Here is a 21,838-nt window from a genome sequence, read left to right on the forward strand (position 1 = left end):
CAGCTCATACTCTATTTAAAAATTAATTTCACATGAATCAATAGTAAATAAAAGAAATACAGCAAAAAGAGGGGTGGGAGGTAGTTGGAGAAATAAACACAAAAGGAAAAGAAACACATTTTTTAAAAGTCAGGATGAAATCATTTCTATGCATTTGCATAAAGTTACATAAAGTTTAAAACTTGGATTCAATGAAGCAGAAGGGATTTAAATTTTGTTAGGGTAATCACCATTTAGAGTTCTTTGCCCTTAAGAAACTGTAAGGTGTTTTTGCTGTTTTTTTTTTTTTTAAGAAGGGGGAGGGACATAGGGAGAGGAAGAGAAAGAATCTCAAGCAGACTCCCTGCCTAGCACAGAGCCCTTCTGGGGGTTAGATCTCAGGACCCTGAGATCATGACCTGGGCCAAAATCAAGAGTTGGATGCTGACCCATTGAGTTACCCAGGCACCCCTGCTGTTCCTTGAGCACTGTTTAGAGAGGTCAGGTAAATGCAGTCTAATTAGTCAATTTCTATTTATAATTACACTTCTTCAGTTAAAATTATTTCTAATTTAAAAAATAAAGTGATTTTTTTAGAAAAGCAGTAAAAAAGATTATTAAAAAGCACCAATTTCTCCACTACCCAGAGATAAGCACTATTCAGGTTTCAGAGCATACCACCTGTCTTCTTCAATTTATATTTTTCAGTGAAATTTAAAATGCCGATCTTGTAAATATTGAATATATTAGTTAAAAATAGGTGTCCACGGGAGACCTGGGTGGCTCAGCGGTTGAGCATCTGCCTTTCGCTCAGGGTGTGATTCCAAGTCCAGGGATCAAGTCTTGCATTGGGCTCCCTGTGAGGAGCCTGCTTCTCCCTCTGTCTGTGTCTCTGCCTCTGTGTGTGTGTGTGTCTCATGAATAAATAAATAAAATCTTTAAAAAAAAAAAGTGTCCAGGCTTGGATTTTTTTTTTTCTAAATGAGATCATTTCCATTTGTGAACTATATGTTCTTTTAATTACTATTTTCTTGCTCATTTAGTATACATCCTCACCACTCTTTTCTAGTTCCTGGCAGACATGGAAAATAATGCACTTTTTCGGGATGATATAGAATGTCAGAAACTTATTATGGAAGCAATGAAGTACCATTTATTACCAGAGAGACGACCCATGTTACAAAGCCCTCGGACAAAACCTAGAAAGTCAACAGTTGGAACATTATTTGCAGTTGGAGGAATGGATTCAACAAAAGGTATTAATAATCTTTTATTTGGGGGAACAAGGGAGAAAAAAAAGAAGCTTTAGTTAGTAACAACACAGGCCAAAGAGCTCTTTAGAGAAACAGCTGGTTCCAGGACTGGAAAAATACAAGGTAAACCCAGAACATCTTATAGTCCCAGAAAGTAAAGAAGTGCTCAACAACTAATGAAGACAGTACAAGGGACAGAAGAGACAGTTTGTAGGAACCACCACTGTCCAAATCTGGGATAATTTCAACACCAAAATAGATAATGATGATAAAAGATTATCATTTATTAAATCAGTATGTATTCATGAGTCCACACTAGTACAAATAAAGACGAGGGGAGGGACAGCTTTAGAATTATTATTAGAATGCCAACTAATAATTACAGAAAGAAAGGACTCAAAAAATTATAATTTATCATGATAACTAATTCAGTCAAAAATTATCAATAGATGCTACCACCAGTAGGTGAAAGTTTGAGAACAGATAATTAGCTTCAACTCAACGTATCTTCCAACCGCTTGCTTATTAGTGACAAAGGGTAAACTAGTATCTTTACAGTGGAGAAACGGGGCAGACAGCACCTCAACCGAATGAGCTATTATCCAATGGCCAGTAATGAGACTAATCAGCAGCATGTGCCTCTTAGGAGTATACAAAGGACAACTCAGCTGTACATCTGTGGTATCCTCGCCAGAAGTGAACAACTCAAATTTAATCGTGAGGAAAAAACAAACAAATCCAAGTTGAGAGACGTTCTCCAAAATGACTTCTGTGTCTGTAGTTTTCCAAAATGTTAATGTCGCAAAATACAGAAAAGACTCAGGAATTCGTGCCACATTTCAGGAGACTGAAGAGATATGACAGCTATTATACTGCATCACCTTGAATTTCTTTTGCTCTAAAGGACATAACTGGAGCAGGTGATAAGATCCAAATAAAGTCTGTTGGTCAGATAACAGCGTTGTATAAATGTTAAGTTCCAGATTTCGATGATTGTATTGTTCCGTAACAGGGTTTCTTGCTTTGAGAAAGATACACTGAAGTATTTAGGGTACAAGGGCATCATCTCTACAACTTGATCTTAAAACAATTCAGGAAAAAAAAATTTATACACACGTGTATACAGCAAAAGCAAATGTAAAACAACATTTGGGAAATCTGGGGTTAAGGTATTTGGGAATTCTTTGTACTGTTTTTGCAACAGTTGTTACAGCAACAATAATAGTAACAAACATCATATATAGTGCCTCCTCTGCCAGGTGGTGTGCTAGAAGCTTTCTGTGTATTATCTCTCAGTACATTGATCTTCCTTTCCTCTGAATTCCTAGCACTGGTAGCCTGCAATCCCCTGACAGCACCTCTCTGACTTGGGAATACATCTCTGAACTCACTTCATTCTACTTCTCCCCTCACTCTTCCAGTTCTAGCCCTGCTGGCTTCCGCTTCCTTCATGGAACAAGTCAAACATTATCCCACATCTGGGCTACTCCATTAGCTGTTCCCTCTCCTGGAATGCCTAGCAGAAATTATTCACTCATCTCCAAACATCAATTTACAAAAAAAAAAAAAAGACTTTCATGGCCAATCATCACCTGCCCATCGCTTTCTAATCTTTTGCCTACCTCCTTCTATCTCATTCTTCTGCTTATATTTCTTCATAACACCTGATCTGTCTACTTCTTCCCCCCAAGTAAGCTCTGGGAAGCAAGAAACTTGTTTTGTTTTTCTCAACAATATATCCCACAGCACCTAAAACAGTTCCTTGCACATAGGCAGCATCAATAAATATTTGCCATATAAATGAAGGTTGTCCTTCCCCATTTCTTGAATTATTTGTATGACTGAAGCCCTCAATGCATTATTCACATCTAAAGATTTCCATGTGACTTCTTTAATGAATATAAAAATAGGAGCTCTAATTGGAAGAGTTTTACTGTAATTTAACTTTTAGCTTTATGGTAACAAAGATATGGGTGTAGATATTATCTCATATAATATGGTGCTTTATATTTGTAGATGCTTCCCTTCCTTCCTTCCTTCCTTCCTTCCTTCCTTCCTTCCTTCCTTCCTTCCTTCCTTCCTTCCTTCCTTCCTTCCAGATCTTACCTTCTGACAATCACCAAGTCTTCTTTCAAATGGGTCTTATCCTTCTAAATTTCCATTGGTACTTTCCAGTTCCTGGTAGCCTCCTATCAGCCTACATCTTTCAATCATGTTCATTTAGTGTGAATAGCATTCATTCATTGTGTTGTTACTATGTGCCCGGAATTATGCTAAGTGCCTCACCTATCATTTTTAATCTCATATTCATAATAATTCTAAGAGCTGAATGTTGTTATTGCCCTAGGATACCTGTCCCTAGAAAAGTTAACTGTCTTTCCCAGGAGTACACAGTTAACGAGTGATGGAATCAGGATTCAAATAAGGCATGGACTCTGGAGACTACACCCTCTGCTTCATTAATTCTTCTGTTTACATAACATTTCTCTGCTCAATGACTACAGTGATCTTCATTTCTTACCACATAAGATGTAAAATCCTCTTTCTAGTTTCCAAGATTTTCTGTAATCTGGCCATTATTACTTGACCAGCTTTATTCCTGAGTCTTTCCTAGATGCCAGTTGTTCTCACCTTCTATCCGATGCAAGCTATCTTCCCTGGCCATAACTTATTTTATACCCAAAGTCTTTATAATGAAGAGCAATTTGCATCCAGTCTGGATCATTGGGTTCTTGGTCCTTTCATATACCTTAGTACAGGGCCCAACAAATAAGCTGGAAATGTTTCTAAATAGCCATTAAGAAAAAGTTAGAATATATTTCTGCTTACTTTTTTTTTCTGCTTACTTTTTTAAAGGTTAATCTTTTAGTATAAGGAAGTTTTAACCTTTTATATAGAATTTTGTAATTATTAGGAATTTGTTACTTGAAGATCTTTGGGTTTTGTTTTTTTTTTAAGAATTATGTTTGCTCACACAAACATACTTTCCCATGACATGTTGCCATCTTAACTAATTATATAAAAAAAAAAAACCACATTTTCAAAATAGTTTATATTCTGAGGTTCTGGATAAACATGGATTTGGGGGTAGAACACTGTTCAACAGCCCTGATAACAATATTACCTCTTTTTAAATGAAATATTATAGGGGTACCTGGGTGCCTCAGTTAGTTAAGTATCCAACTCTTGATTTCAGCTCAGGTCATGATCTCAGGTGGTGAGATTAAGCCCCAAGTGGGGCTCAGCTGGAAGTCTTCTTGAGATTTTCTCTCTCCCTCTGCACCCCCCACCTAAAATAAATAAATCTTTTTAAAAAATAAATATTATATAAAGTACCCCATAAAAATATCCCTTTTTTTTGCAAAAATGTCATAAAATATCATGCTTTGACTTATTCAGTAGTATCATTGTGTTGCAGTTATTTATACCATGTCTATTTAGCTATTTAAATTATCTTTCTAGTAATGATGTATTTGCATTCTTACACACATATTCAACAGTTATGAATAAAATTTGGAAGATGAATGTCAAAAAAAAAAGAATTTTGTTTGGTGTTAGCAAAGGAAATTTTAGTTACCAATTCGTAGAACCATGATGCTGCTTAGTGAACTGGATTTTTTGTATGACAGAATGAAGATAATTTTAAACATCAAATTTAGAGTGATGTATAAACTATCCTATTACATAAAATAATCTGAGTGTATGAATAAAATCTCATTATAGCTAAAAATTATAAAGATTATTCAAGCTCAAAAATTATTTTTGAACAACTACTATATACAAGGAACTCTGTTTGTTGCTGTGAAAACAAATAGGGGCACCTGGCTGGCTTGGTCTGTGGAATGTGTGGCTCTTGATCTCAGGGCTGTGAGTTCAAGCTCATGCTGGGTGTAGAGATTACTTAAAATAAAATCTTAAAAAAAAAGAAAAAGAATACAGAGATGGAAAAAGACTTGGAACATATTTCAAGTAGCTTATGAATTTTGTAGGGTATATCAAAAAATAAAAACCACAACATCAGAAAATAGAATATTCTGTGTATGTGTATCTATCTATCTATATATGACTATCAATAGTATTGGTGCTCTGATGAACCAATTATAACAAATACTTTGGAATAAATATTTGTCCTGATTCTAATTCTCTAAAAATAGCTCTGATTGCATGTTGTATTAGACACTTAGAGAAAAGTAAAATAGAATCTAATTGAACTCTTCATAAATGGAGGTTGGATTATTTTAGAGGGGTGAGGCTTTTAACTTTTTTTCTCACTTCATAAAGAAAACAAAAGAGTTCTTGGAATCTTCTAATTCTTTTTTTCTTAAGATTTTCTTTATTATTTTCAGAGAGAGAAAGAGAGAGAGAGTGAATGAGTGAGTGGGAGGGAGAGGGAGAGATAGTCTGAAGCAGACTCCATGCTGAGTGCAGAGCCTGATGTGGGGATCGATCCCACAACCATGAGATAATGACCTGAGCTGAAATCAAGAGTCAGACGACACTTAACAGAGTGAACCTCCAGGTGCCCCTGGAATACTTTAATTCTTAAAAAAATGTAGATAGGAACAGACAGTTACTCCTGGACTTCCCACATTCTTAGTTTCCAAAGTTCATGATTTGCGCTTACACTCTTGTCCTTCCACGTTGCAACAGAATGTGTATCCCCTCCCTCCTAGGAAAGCCAGCCCCACACCTGTGTTCTGACACTGCCCTTTCCTGCCTCCTCAGGAACCTTCTTCTTTTAAAAAAAAAAAAAAAAATATATATATATATATATATATATATATATATTTATGAGAGACAGAGAGAGAGGCAGAGACACAGGCAGAGGGAGAAGCAGGCTCCATGCAGGGAGCCCAACGTGGGACTCAATCCCGGGTCTCCAGGATCACACCCTGGGCTGAAGGCAGCGCTAAACCGCTGAGCCACCCGAGCTGCCCAGGAAACTTCTTTTTTTTTTCTTTCTTTCTTTCTTTTTTTTTTTTAAGGAACCTTCTTCTTAAGTGGATGCCTTCCATCTGTATTTTCAGCTTCTTTCCTCCCAACTAGATCCTTCCCAGTAGCATTCAAGCAAACTCAAGTTTATCAGGTTTTAAAAACAAAACAAAACCTCTCTCAATCTACCTAGTAACTCCCATCTCTCGCCTCCCTTTTATAGCTGAACTTCTCATAGAATCATCTATGCTCATTATCTATCATCCTCTCACCTCCCCATCATGTCTTAGCCAGTCAGACAAGGGACTCTCCATAAAGTTGTCAATGACTTCCATGAAGCTAAATCCAATAATACTTTGTAGTCTTAATCTTACTTGCTCCCCTAGGTAGCATTTAATAGTTAGTAGTTTTTACTTGCTACAAAAAATTTTTTTAAGTTTTTATTTTAATCACCTGGTACTCATCATGATTGCATTCCTTAATCCCCATCACCTATTTTCACCCATCCCCCCCACCTCTCCTCTGGTAATCATCATTTTGTTCTCTATAGTTAAGAGTCTGCTTCTTGGTTTACCTCTTTTCTTTTCCCCCATGTTCGTTTGTTTTGTTTTCATTAAATTCCGATATGAGTGAAATCACATGGTATTTGTCTTTCTCTGACTTATTTCACTTAGCATTACCATTGTACTTTCTGGCTCTATCCATGCCATTGCAAAATTTCATTCTTTTTTATGGCTGAGTAATATTTCATTGTACATATATACCACAGCTTCTTTATCCATCAATTTGTGGACATTCGGGCTTTTTCCATATCTTGGCTATCATAAATAATGCTGTTATAAATATAGGGGTACATGTATCCCTTTGAATTAATTTTTTTTAAAGTAGGCTCTATGCCTAGCATGGAGCCCAATGTGGGGCTTGAACACATGACCCTGAGATTGAGACCTGAGCTGAGATCAAGAGTCGATTGCTTAATTGACTGAGCCACCCAGGCACCTCTGAATTAGTGCTTTTGTATTCTTTGGGTAAATACCCCATACTGCAATTGTTAGATTGTAAGGTAGTTCTGTTTTTAACCTTTTGAGGAACCTTCATACTGCTTTCCACGGTGGCCACACCAGTTTGCATTCCCACCAACCGTGCAAGAGGGTCCTTCTTTCTCCACATCTTCACCAACACCTGTTGTTTCTTGTGTTGTTTAGTTTAGCCATTCTGACAGGTGGGCAGTGATATCTCATTGTAGTTTTGATTTGCATTTCCCTGATGGTGAGTGATGATGAGCATCTTTTCATGTGTCATTGGCCATCTGTTTATCTTCTTTGAAGAAACATCTGTTCGCGTCTTCTACCCATTTTTTAATTGGATTATTTGTTTTCTGGATGTTGAGTTATATAAGTTTTTTTATATATTTTGGATACTCCCCCCTTATCAGATATGTCATTTACAAATATCTTCTCCCATTCCATAGGTTGCCTTTTAGTTCTGTTGATTGTTTCCTTTGCTGTGCAGAAGCTTTTCATTTTGGTATAGGCTCAATAGTTTATTTTTGCTTTTTACCCTTGCCTCAGGGAATCTATCTAGAAAAAAGCTGCTGTAACCAATGTCAAAGAAATTACTGCCTGTGCTCTCTTCTAGGATTTTTATGGTTTTAGGTCTCACATTTAGGGCTTTCATCCATTTTGAATTTGTTTTTGTATATAGTGTAAGAAAGTGGTCCAGTTTCATTCTTTTGCATGTTGCTGTCGGGTTTTCCAATACAATTTGTTGAAGAGACTGCATATTTCCCATTGGATATTCTTGCCTGTTTTGTCAAAGATTAATTGACCATGTAATTTTGGGGTTTTTTTCTAGTTTTTTATTCCATTCTGCTGATATACATGTGTTCTTTTTGTGCCGGTAACATACTATTTTGATCACTACGGTTTTGTAATATAACTTGAGGTCTGGAATTGTGATGCCTCCAGTTTTGCTCTTCTTTTTCAAGGTTTCCTTGGCTATTTGGGGTCTTTTCTGGTTCCATACAAATTTTAGGGTGGGTTGTTCTAGTTCTATGAAAAATGCTGTTGGCATTTTGAGAGGAATTTCATTAAATGAATAGATTGCAGGGGTGTCTGGCTGGCTCAGACAGCAGAGCATGTGACTCTTGATCTGGGATTGTGAATTCAAGCCCCACATTGGGCATTGTACATAGAGATTATTTAAAGATAGATAGATAGATGATAGATAGATAGATAGATAGATAGATGATAGGTAGGTAGGTAGGTAGGTAGGTAGATAGATAGATAGATAGATAGATAGATAGATAGATAGAGGCACCTCAGTGGCTCAGACAGTTAAGTATCCAACTTTTGCTCTGAGCCCTTGATCTCAGGGTTGTGAGTTCAAGCCCCATGTTGGGCTCCATGCTCGGTATGGAGTCCACTTAAAAAAATAGATGGATAGATGGATGGATGGATGGATAGATAGATAGATAGATAGATAGATAGATAGATAGATAGATGATAGAGTAGCTTGCTTTATAGCAGGCTATAAAGTAGCTGCTTTGGGTAGTGTGGACATTTTACAACATTTGGTCTTCCAGTCCATAACCATGGAATGTATTTCCATTTCTTTTTTTTTATTTTTTTTATTTTTTATTTATTTATGATAGTCACACAGAGAGATGTATTTCCATTTCTTTGTGTCATTTTCAATTTCTTTCATTAGAAAGAAATGTTTTATAGTTTTCAGAGTACAAGTCTTTCATCTCTTTGGTTAGGATTATTCCTAGATATCTTATTATTTTTGGTGTTATTGTATATAGGATTGTTTTCTTAATTTCTCTTTCTCTGCTTCATTATTGGCATATAAAAATGCAATAGATTTCTGTAGAATTGATTTTTTACCCTGTTACTGAATTCGTTTATCACTTCCAACAGTTTTTTGGTGGAGTCTTGGATTTTCTATCTTTTGGATTTTCTATATATATTATCATGTCATCTGCAAATAGTGGAACTTTTGCTTCTTCTTTACCAATTTGGATGCCTTTTTCTTTTTGTTGTCTGACTGCTGTAGCTAGGACTTCTAGTATTATGTTGAATAAAAGTGGTAAGACTATTCATCCTTGTCTTGTTTTCCTAAGTTTTCCTCTATTGAGGATGATGTTAGCCATGGCCTTTATTATATTGAGGTATGTTCCCTCTAAAGCTACTTTGTTGAGGATTTTTATCCAGAAAATCCTTTTTTCTTGATAAAGCTTTTTCTACATCTATTGAAATGATAATGGGGCACCTGGGTGGCTCAGTCAGTTAAGTGTGTCTGACTCTTGATTTTAGCTCAGGTCATGGTCTCAGGGTCATGAGATTGAGCTCTACATCAGCCTCCACCCTGGGCATGGAGGCTGCTTGAGATTCTCTTGCTCATTCTCCTTATGCGCCTCCTCCTCTAACTCACTCACATGCTCATGCTCTTGCTCTCTCTCTTTCTCTAAAAAAAAAAAAAAGAAAGAAAGAAAAGAAATGATCATATGGTTCGTATCCTTTCTCTTATTGATGTGATATATCATGTTGGTTGATTTGTGAATATTGAACCATCCTTGCAACCCAGGAATAGATCCCACTTGATCGTGGTGATTCATTTTTTAAATGTATTTATTGTATTCAATTTGCTAGTATTTTGTTGAGAATTTTTGTATCTGTGTTCATCAGGGATATCGTCCTGTCATTCTTTTTTGTGTGTGGTGGCTTTATCTGGTTTTGTATCAAGGGAATACTGGCCTCATAGAATGAATTTGGAAATTGTCCTTCTTTTTCTTTTTTTTTTTTGAATAGTTTGAGAAAAATTGGTATTAACTCTTCTTTAAATGTTTGGTAGATTTTTCCCATGAAGCCATCTGGTCCTGGACTTTAGTTTGTTAGGAGTTTTTTGATTGCTGATTCAGTTTTTTGCTGATTATTAGTCTGTTCAAATTTCCCATTTCTTCCTGTTTCAGTTTTGGTAGGTTTTATGTTTCTAGGAATTTATCCATTTCTTCTAGGTTGTCCAATTTGTGGGCATATAGTTTTTCATAATATTCTTTTATAATTGCTTGTATTTTTGTAGTATTGGTTATTTCTACATTCTCATTTGTGATTTTATTTATTTGGATCCTTTCTCTTTTCTTCTTGATAAATCTGGCTAGAGATTTATCAATTTTATTGATTTTTTTTCAAAGAACCATCTCCTGGTTTCATTGATCTGTTTTTTTATTTTCTATATCATTTCTTTCTGCTCTGATCTCTATTATTTCCTTCCTTCTGCTGATTTTAGGTTTTGTTTATTCTTTAGGTGTAAAGCTAGGTGTTTGAGATTTTTCTTATAGGCCTATATTACTATACACTACCCTCTTAGAACCACTTTTGCTATATCCCAAAGGCTTTAAAACATTATATTTTCATTTTCATTTGTTTCCATGTATTTTTAAATTTCTTCTTTTATTTCCTGGTTGACCCATTCATTGTTTAGTTAACATGTTATTTAACCTTCATATATTTGTGGTCTTTCCAGATTTTCTTTTTTTTTTTTTTAATTTTTATTTATTTACGAGAGTCACAGAGAGAGAGAGAGAGAGAGAGAGAGAGAGAGAGAGAGAGGCAGAGGGAGAAGCAGGCTCCATGCACCAGGAGCCCGACGTGGGATTCGATCCCGGGTCTCCAGGATCGCGCCCTGGGCAAAAGGCAGGCGCTAAACCGCTGCGCCACCCAGGGATCCCCCTTTCCAGATTTTCTTGTGGTTGACTTCTAGTTTCAAAATATTGTAGTCAGAAAAGATTTATGGTATGACTTCAATCTTTTTAAATTTTTTGAGACTTGTTTTGTGGCCTCATATGTGATCTGTTCTGGAGAATGTTCCATGTGTACTTGAAAAGAATGTATATTATATTGTTTTAGGGTGAAATGTTCTGTGTATAACTGCTAAATCCATCTGGTCCACTGTATCATCTAAATCCATTGTTTCCTTGTTCATTTTATGTTTAGATTATCCATTGATATAAGTGGGGTGTTAAAGTCCCCCTGCTATTATTGTATTGTTATCAATTGGGTCCTTTTGTTTGTTAATTGTTTTATGTATTTGGGTTCTCCTGTGTTGCATGCATAAATATTTACATTGTTATATTTTCTTGTTTGATTGTCCTTTTTATTATTAAGTAGTGTCTTTCTTTGTCTCTTGTTACGATCTTTGTTTTAAGTCTGTTTTTTCTGATATAAGTATTGCTACTCCAGCTTTATTTGACATCCATTTGCAGGATAAATGTTTCTCTACCCCCTCACTTTCAACCTGCAAATGTCTTTAGGTCAAAAATGAGTTTCTTCTAGGCAGCATACAGATGGGTTGTTGTTTTTTTTATCCGTTCTGTCATACTATATCTTTTGATTATCTTTTGATTTAGTCCATTTACATTCAAAGTAATTATTGATACATATTTATTGCCATTTTATTACTTGCTTTGTGGTTGTTTCTGGAGATTTTCTCTGATTCTTTGTCTTTCTTTCATGGTTTGCTTGTTTTCTTTAGTGATATATTTGGATTTCTTTCTCTTTATTCTTTGCCTGTTTATTAATGTTTTTCGATTTGTGGTTACCATTAGGTTTGTATATAGCAGTCTATATTAAGTTGATGGTCATTTAAGTTTGAACCCATTCATTCTTCTGTCCTCCCTACATTTTGGATATATGGTATCCTATTTTACAACCTTTTATTTGTGAGTTTCTTGACCAACTTTTAAAAGAAATATTCTTTTTACTGCTTTTGTGTGTCCTACCTTCATACTGTTTTGCTGTTGTTGTTGTTGTTTGTTTTTTGTTTTGTCATTCCTTTCCATCAAAAAGTCCCGTTTATATCTCTCACAGGGCTGGTTTAGTGGTCATGGACTTCTTTAGTTTTTGTTTGTCTGAGAAACTCTTTATCTCTCCTTCTATTCTGTATGATAGCCTTGTTGGATAGAGTATTCTTAGTTGCAAATATTACCCACTTGGTACTTTGAATATATTATACCATTCTTTTCTGGCCTGGTAAGTTTCTGGCATAGACAGTTTCTGCTGAAAAATCTGCTGCTGGCATCATAGGGTTTCTTTGTATGTAATTATGTTCTTTTGTCTTGCTGCCTTGAATATTTTTTATCATTATATTTTACCATTTTAATTACAAGATATTTTGGTGTGGGTTACAGAGCCTTGGTATAGGTCTGCTTTTACTGACTTTTTTGGGGGATCCTGTGCCTCCTGGATCTGGATATGTGTTTCCTTCCCCAAGTTAGGGAAGTTTTCAGCTATTATTTCTTTAAATAAGTTCTCTGCCCTTTTTTCTGTCCCTTCTTCTTCTGGGACTCCTATATGAATCTTAATTATGTTTGATGGAGTCATGAATTCTCTAAGTTTATTCTCAGTCTCACTGATGTCCTCCACTCCTTTCTCAAGACCAGTGAGTATCCTTATGATCATTGCTTTAAATTCTCCATCAGGCATGTTACTTAAATCTGTTTTGCTTAGATCTCCAGCTGTGACCTTGTCCTATTCTTTCATTTGGATCCAGTTCCTGTCTTATTTTGTCTAAGTCTCCGTGCCTATTTCTCTATGTTAGAAAAGTCAGCTGCATCTCCTGAATAAAAGATCTTATAGTGCCCGGCAGAATAGTTTCCAGGGCCTGGTGCTTCTGGGAGTGTCTCCAGTGTGCTGTGTGTACTCTGCTATTGTGGCCTGGTCACTTTATCCTTCAGACCAGTTGTCTGCAGAGGCTGTCTTTGCTTGTTACAGGCAGCATTTGGTGCCTGGCCTGAGTGTTGTGCATTTGAACTAGGCATGCTCTGGTCTGCTTGTGAAATGAGACCTATCACCACCACCACTGGAACTGAGGCCTCACAAAACTCCTTGGTTGGCAGGGGTTTGGGCTAGTCTTCTGAGGAAGGGGCCTGCTGTGCTGGCACTGAGGCAAGTGTGACTGGGAAGGGCAGTTCTGCTGGAGTTTGGGGGAACAGAACTTGATGTAAATAAGGTAGGTGGTAAGTGTTGGCACTGCACTGGTTCCTGTAGGTAGCCCCATGCTTCTGCTGAGGAGCAAGAGGAAGGACATGGCATCTACCAATTCCTTTGTTCCTGGAGAGGCCTCCATGAATGCTGCCTCTCTGGGACATGCTCACTGTGTGCCCCAGGTGCTCTTCAGATCGCTGTTTCCATGCTGTACGTCTGCATTCTGTTTCCCTTGCCTCTTCTTCAGGGGCAGCCCTAGTGTCCTCCAACCTCTCTCAGAGCCAAGCATGCTAACTGTTAAAACTCCAGACTTTAAGCCCCACTGGTTGCAAGACCTCATGAAATTCAGGCCCTCTCACTTGCCAAGCCAATTGCCAAGGGGATTTATTTTCCCATGTACCCCCTGTGTGCTAGTTTGCCTCCTACCCTTATCTGAGACCATGGCTCCCTCCTCACTGCATTAACCACAATCCATTTCTCTCCCAAGCCGTGCCTCCACACGTCCTGCCATCTTCATTGTAGCCTCTTCCCTACCTTTAGTTGTGGAGTTTCTTCTGTCAGTCTTCAGATTCTTTCCTATTTAGGATTTGCTGTTTATCTAGTTGTATTTGTGGGAGTTGGGGAGCCTAGGGTCCTCTTACTCTGCCTCCATCTTCCTTCAAAACTATCTGCTACATTTTTTTTTTTACGTTGGCTTCCATGACACTAATCTACCTTCCTTTTCCCCCAACTTCTAGCTGTTACAAATAATCCTTTCTTACTTGACCTTTTAATACAGAGCCTTGTGTATGGCCTAGAGAATAGGAGGAGGTGGGGTCAGAGATATAAGCAGAATCCTGACCATGCAGAAGCTCACTGAAATACAATAAAATTATTATTGTCAATGCTAGAAAATCATGATTTGTTTTATATGTATGAATTCATAAAATACTCAAACATGGTGAGATTTTTATTTCCATAATTTCCATATATTACTGTTAAAGGAGCAACAAGCATTGAAAAGTATGATCTTCGTACAAATATGTGGACTCCTGTAGCAAATATGAATGGGAGGAGGCTACAGTTTGGTGTTGCAGTGTTAGATGACAAACTGTATGTGGTTGGAGGAAGAGATGGACTGAAGACTTTGAACACTGTAGAATGCTACAACCCCAAAACAAAAACCTGGAGTGTGATGCCTCCTATGTCCACCCATAGGCATGGCCTTGGTGAGTATAATTATGCAGGTTCATTCATGATATCATATATTAGGCATCCATTACATTTTTCCATTCCATACCAGGCAGAAGTAGACCATTGTGAGCAACAGTTAGTCACGAAGCATTCCTTTATGTGCTCCTGAACTGAGAAACAGCATCAGAGAAGACAAGAATATACAAAAATGTAACAGCATCCAGCACAAGTAAAAACATGGATATTTAAGGATTTAATTGTAACATGATGGAGTGATAGGCCACCTTTTTAAATATGTGCTTTGTTTTGACAATCAGTATTAATCTAAACTGAGTGAAATGGTGATTTAAAATCTTTAGCATTATTGTTCCCATCTATATCCTTGGTTTTTCAGCAGAAATGAGTAAAAACCCAGAGAAATCATGAGGTGGCACAGAGAATATGATAGAGACTTTTTGTTCTTTCATTCAGCATTTCACTGAACTGACATTGATTAGCATGTACTATGTGCCATGCTCTTTGCTCAGTAGGTATACAAAGATGACGAAGACACTGTCTTTACTCTAAAGGAACTGATGGCTCACTCTGAGATGACAGAAGATAATTTAGGATCTTGTAGTACATGATCTATTTTTTTTTTTTGAAAGGAGAAAGAATAGGTGAAATAGAACTGTTTGATGAGAGTGAACAGATGGGAATAAAATTTGATGGGGCTTGACATGTATCTGTATCACCCAACTTTTCCTGCATTACATAGCAAAATAGAGGTTTAAAACAACAACGATATATTTAGCTCATGGATCTGTGGGTCAGCTGAGCCATTCTTCTGGTTTAGGCTACCTTGGAGTATTTCTGCTGGGTTTTCTCATGGATCTCCGGTGGACTGGCAGGTCAGTTAGGTGATCTAGAATGGCCTCATTCACATGTGTAGTGGTAGGCAGGTTGTTGGCCTGGGCAACCGAGACACCTGGGCCACATGCCTCTAATCATTCAGCAGGTTAGCCTGGCTTCTTCACATGGTAGCAGTCACAAGGTTTCAAAAGCAGCATAAGGCAAGCCACAGTGCACAAACTTTTCAAACTTCTGCTTGCATCATGTTTGCTAATGTTGCCCTGGCCAAAACAAGTCACATGGGCAAGCCCAGATTCAAAGACTAGAGAAAAAGACTATATATATATATATATATATATATATATATATAATAGTATATACTATATATAATAGTATATATATATATGTATATATATTTTTATTTTTATTTATAATCATATTTATTTGAGGCTAGTTGATACACAATGTTACATTGGTTTCAGGTATACAACTAAGTGATTTGATAAGTTTATACGTTATTCTGTGTTCACCACAGGTATAGCTACCATCTGTCCCATTACACATCCCTGTATCATTATCATTGACTGTATTCCTTTTGCTCTTTTAATTCTGTGACCTACTCATTTCATAACTGGAAGCCTATGTCTCCCTCTCCACCTGTTTTGCCCAGCCTTCCATCTCCCTCCCCTCCTTCAATCATCAATTTGTTTCTATATTCATAGTTCTGATTCTGTCCTTTCTTTATTCATTTCTTAGATTCCATTTATGAGTAGAATCATATGGTATTTGTCTTTCTCAGTCTGACTTGTTTCACTTAGCATAATACCCCCAGGTCCATTCATGTTGTCTTAAATGGCATGATCTCATCATTTTATAATATTCCAGTGTGATATTCCTCTGTGTGTGTGTGTGTGTGTGTGTGTGTGTGTGTGAGAAAGATACATCTTTCTTATCCATTCATCTATTAATGGACACTACTCTTCTTGGTGGGACGAGCTGTAGAGTCACCATGAAAATAGGTATGCATTCAGTAATAGGAAGAATTTATGGTCATATTGTCAGTGTATCACAGTCTGAAAAAGGTTTAAATTAGTTACAATAAAAAATTTGATAAATCATCAAAAAGACGAATTAAAAGATGGACGAGGTAGCAATGAAGTTCTAGCTCAGATAGCGTAGCTTTGTACTACATTCAATTTATTAATGTCGAGCACCAGACTAGAGGCTGCCAAAAAAAAGCCAATAGTCAGTAATGAAAATTATCTAGGCATTACAATTTTCTGATCATGGGTATAGCAAAAAAAATCAAAGAAACAAGTAATTCTACTATTTGCAATTAGTTTTCAGTTCAAGGTGATCAAGTTTCAAGTTCGCTAATAAAGTAAAACCAGAGGGTTGGGGTAAAGTACTGAGAGGAGAGTGTAAAATTAACTATATTAAATTTAACAAAATGATAAAATATTAATCTTGAGTTCATAAAATCAACCTCTTACATAGGCACAAAATGGGAATGTAGCTTAAAAGCAGCATGAATGAAACTTGAGTTGACCATAAAATCCAAGGTCAATAATGTGATGCACCTGCATACTTCCCCCACTATAGAGAAAAGAAATTTAATTTTAACTTAAGGCAAATTCTTCTAGTACAGAGAATGAGAATGCCCATGATCCTGCTATGTTTTGTGCAGATTAGATTGTGCATAGAGTATTATCATTAATTCTAAGTACCATACAAACTGTTTTATTGAAGCAAGTTCAAAGGAGAATAATCATATAGTTCAAATGTCTTCTTTAAGCTTTTTCCCAAATCTTTCTGTCATTCTTTTTTTTTTTAAGATTTTATTTATTTATTCATGAGAGACAGAGAGAGAGAGAGAGAGGCAGAGGGAGAAGCAGGCTCCATGCAGGGAGCCCGCCATGGGACTCAATCCCAGGTCTCCAGGATCACATCCTGGACTGAAGGTGGTGCTAAACCGCTGAGCCACCGGGGCTGCCCTCTTTCTGTCATTCTCGTTTTTTACTAATTTACCTTATAATAAATCAGTGTTATAATTTGAACTTAGAAACTTTTATATAGGAAACACTCCTTTTATCTCTTTTACATGTGAGAATTAAAGATTTCATCTTGAAGTAGTTCTGCTAAAATTTATTTTCAAAAATATTGTTTGAGGAGTTGAACTAGATGGACTCATTAATTTTTCTTCCAGCTCTTTAATTAATTATAGACACATACATATACACATATAATTGGGTATATTTATATATACTTGGATTGTGTGTGTGTGTGTAGTTTATATATACTGTTCCCTTTACCTCACCTCTTCTCTGATATCTCTATGTCTGATTTCTTAACTTTATTCATGTTTCTGTTCCAATGTCTCTTTACCCAAGAGGTGTCCCCTAACCCTCTCTACCCTTTTCCTCCATTCCATTTTTCTTGTTAGCCTTGATGAATACCTGAAATATATTTTGCTTGTTTACTAACTAGAATAGTTATGATGGCAGGGCCCTTTCTGTTATCTTCTATTAAGTACTTAATAAAAACTAAACAGATATTAGTTGAATAAGGGAACAAATGAATCTGGCTTGATTCCCTGGTGATGAATCATACCAATAGATTGTGGTATCAAATTTAACTACTATAAAATCTCACAAATTTGAATAAATAGGGGGAAAGGAATAAAAGTGATTTTTCAAATATATCTTAAATCTGAATTATTGAAAAATCTTTTAAATATGGCAGTGTGTGCATCTTGTGTAGTTTTAAGTAACTTTCCACTGTTGAAACTCAAGATCCTGCCTCTAAAACTTATAGAGCAGAGCTATAGTGCTGCTTCCCCCCTCTCACCTATCCACCTACTAACCAGGAAGAGCTATAAGGGAACCAGTTACCTTTTTTTTTTTAAGATTTTATTTATTTATTCATGAGAGAGAGAAAGAGAGGCAGAGACACAGGCAGAGGGAGAAGCAGGCTCCATGCAGGGAGCCTGATGTGGGACTCGATCCTGGGACTCCAGGATCAGGCCCTGGGCCAAAGGCAGGCGCTTAACTACTGAGCCACCCAGGGATCCCCTGGAAACCCAGTTATCTTTACCGTAAATGTTTCCTTAATTAAATTAGCATGTTTAAGGTTCATTGTGCTACCCAAAGCAATTTACCAATTCAGTGCAATCCCTATCAAAATTCCAATGACATTTTTCAAAGACATAGAACAAATAATCCTAAAATTTGTACAAAGCCACAAAAAAAAAATGAAAAAAACAATAGTAAAGTAAATTTGAGAAAGAAGGACAAAGTTTAGAGGCACCAAACTCCCTGATTTCAAACTATACTACAAAGCTGTAGGAATTAAGACATTATGATAGTTGGCTTAAAACCAGACACATAGATCAATGGAACAGAATAGAGTCCAGAAATAACCACCATGCCTATGTGGGCAACTAGCTTAGAACAAAGGAGCCAAGAATAAGCAATGGGGAAAGGACAGTCTTCAATAAATGGTACTGGGAAAACTGGATAGTCAAGTGCAAAAGAATGAAAGTGGGACATTATCTTACAGCAAACACAAATATAAACTCAAGATGGATTAAAGACTTGACCATAAGACTTGGAACCATAAATCTCAGATGAAAACACTAAGTGGTAAACTGTATATTTCAATTAAAATGTGATTTTTAAGACTTGGCAGCAAATTTCAAGGCCTTGCTTCTTTCCTGTCACCTTGTAGGTGTGGCTGTATTGGAAGGTCCCATGTATGCAGTAGGCGGACACGATGGCTGGAGCTACCTGAATACAGTGGAAAGATGGGACCCTCAGGCTCGCCAGTGGAATTTTGTTGCCACTATGTCTACCCCCAGAAGCACAGTAGGTGTAGCAGTTCTAAGTGGAAAGTAAGGAAATATTTAAAATTCCATTTAAAACACAGTAAACCAAATTTATTGAGCTCTAACTTAAAAATATACATTAAAATGCATAAATAAATCACAAAAAGAAACTTGGAGTGATGCAAACTTTTAAAATAGTCTCTTTTTATCATAGTACTAAATTTAAATAACTCAGTCATGTTAGGTTTTTATTCTAATGTGCAGATATTATAAATTTCAAGTTATTTTGAGTGAAGAAGTTTTATATACATATTCAACTTAGTAAAAATCCAGTAGTTTATATAGCTGTGAAAGTATATAGTGTTTTAAAATGAAATCAGAGAGGGAGACAAACCATAGAGACTCTTAACTGTAGAAAACAAACTGAGGGTTGCTGGAGGGGATGGGGTTAAGTGGGTGATGGGCAGTAAGGAGGGCACATGATGTGATGAGCATGGGGTGTTATCTACAAGTGATGGATCACTGATCTCTACCTCTGAAACCAATAATACATTATATTATTTTATAATATATACTTACTATATATTATATAACATATAACATATTTTATATAACATATTATATAATATATAATAATACCAATAAAACCAATAATACATTCTGTGTTAATTAATTGAATTTAAATTTAAAAAATTTTAAGGAAAAAGGCATATAGTGTTGTTTTTTTTTAAGATTTTGTTTATTCATGAGAGACACAGAGAGAGAGGCAGAGAAACAGGTAGAGAAGCAGGAAGAAGCAGGCTCCATGCAGGGAGCCCGATGTGGGACTCGATCCCGGGATTCCAGGACCACGCCCTAGGCCGAAGGCAGGTGCCAAACCGCTGAGCCACTGAGGGATCCCCGCATAAAGTGTTTTAAATGTAGTATTGGCCCTCTCAGTGTTCTCCTAAATAATTCCTTCCCTCTCTTCTACTGACTTACCTTTACTTCTCCTTTCTTATCGTGGTAAACTTCTGAAAACTGAAATAGATTTAGAAAGGTGCTCTCTTGGCTCTTGGCTCCTCTAACTGGAGTTAACAGATGTGGACAGAGCCATTACCAATACAGCTCTTGGTAAGTCAGGGACTAACTACATATGAAAGGCCCTTCTTCCATTAAATGAAACCCTACAGGGTTATTATATAAAAGCTGTTTGTTGCATACCTTTCCTCACTTAACTGCTTTATTTTCATTTCCAGAAAGGGACCTAAAACTAGATATAGAAATGTGTTATTGATTGATTGGTAAAAGAAAAATGAGAAAATATTAGAATTTTTATATTTTATGACCAAAGGCTTTGGTTCCTGGGGATCTATTATGTTCCACTTTTTAGATTTTATTTATATTCATTTTTAGCACTATCACAAGAGATGAGCTAGAGAAATAGAAACCCACTTTTTAAAATGGACCTGATTGGGCAGCCCGCATGGCTCAGCGGCTTAGCGCCGCTTTCAGACCAGGGCCTGATCCTGGAGACCTGGGATCAAGTTCCGCATCAGACTCCCTGCATGGAGCCTGCTTTTCCCTCTGCCTGTGTCTCTGCCTCTCTCTGTATGTGTTTCTCATGAATAAATAAATAAAATCATAAAATAAATAAAATAAAATAATCTGATCTCCACACCCCCTCCCTTCCTTTGTTTTAGCTAAAGAAAGAACTTCAGAATTTATCACTAGGTATCTTTCCTCATTCTTTGGTAGCAGTCAGCCACCAAAGAGGCTCATTAATCTGAAAAAAGAGAGAAAACTAGCAGTGTCATTTCAGCCTTGACCCTTCAGTTAAAACTCCTAGAGTGAGGGGATGGTGTCCTTTGGTCACTTTGCCCCAAGTCTTAACTCTCTCACTTTCATCCTTTAAAGACTTAACCTAATACTCTACCTAAAATACAAATAGGACCACGTCATTTTCCTGCTTAAAAGGTTTCAGTAGCTTATGTGACCAAGGCTCCTTTATGGTCTTGCTTCTGTCCACTTCTGTCCATTCCTCTCTACCCATGCATATTACACTCCAGCAGAACTAACCTATTTGTGAAAAATATATTTTGTTTCACACTACCATTATCTTTTAACCCATTCCATCTGTCTTAGAGTATCTTTTCCCCAGTTTTGAACCTGGCAAATTCAGCATCCTTGAAACTTACTCAAAAGTCATCTCTGGAAAACTTTCCCATTTCCATTCCCATCTCCTAGCCGCCTTTCCCTCCCTCCCTCGCCCCCCACCTTCTAACTGTCCATTCATTCTCGGCATCTTTACTGTGCATAATTTGTGTATGATTGTATTAGAGCATGAAGCACTCTATTGTTGTTGTTATTTACTCATCCATCTCCTATAGTAGATTATGGTCTTGAATAATCTGGTCTGACTTTTTGTTCCTTATACCTAGCATGGTACCTGGAGCATAACCTGAAGTGTGTAATCTTATTGAAGAATGTTATGGTACCACTTAGATGCAATGGTATTTTAATCGCCCGCAAGAAGAGGATGTGTTAATCTATCAACTAGCATTTTTCTAAACTTGGTTTAAAACAAAGCAGCAATATTTTAAAATATTTTGTTGGTTTCCATTTTTAGGTACATATCCAGAATCTGGAAAAATAGAGATCATGTTGTTTTCTATAACAATATGCAGCTGATTGAAAAAAAATTATGCCTCTTTACTACTCCTTTATGATTTAGAACAAATCATTTCCCTGTGCCTCAATTTTTTTAATCTACAGAACGATAAAGCCTAGATTAACTACTGTTTTTGTTATTTTAACTTATTTTACAATACTTCCTGATGCAAAATATAATTGTTTCTTTAGGGAGGAACTGTTTGAATGTT

The 21,838-nt window shown here is 36.6% G+C and overlaps 1 protein-coding gene across 8 annotated transcripts in view; it reads left to right on the top strand.

The window, feature by feature from the left end:
• The window catches only part of KLHL5 (kelch like family member 5), an 86,629-nt gene that overhangs the window by 51,219 nt on the left and 13,572 nt on the right, over positions 1-21,838 (top strand). For all 8 annotated transcript variants that reach the window (XM_055326510.1, XM_055326512.1, XM_055326511.1 and 5 more), the window contains 3 exons: positions 1,049-1,235; positions 14,134-14,358; positions 18,881-19,043. In XM_055326510.1, coding sequence (XP_055182485.1) covers positions 1,049-1,235; positions 14,134-14,358; positions 18,881-19,043 — 575 coding nt within the window. The remainder of the gene's footprint in view (positions 1-1,048; positions 1,236-14,133; positions 14,359-18,880; positions 19,044-21,838) is intronic.

This window comes from Nyctereutes procyonoides, unplaced genomic scaffold (assembly GCF_905146905.1).
Source record: "Nyctereutes procyonoides isolate TBG_1078 unplaced genomic scaffold, NYPRO_anot_genome, whole genome shotgun sequence".
NCBI lineage: Eukaryota > Metazoa > Chordata > Mammalia > Carnivora > Canidae > Nyctereutes > Nyctereutes procyonoides.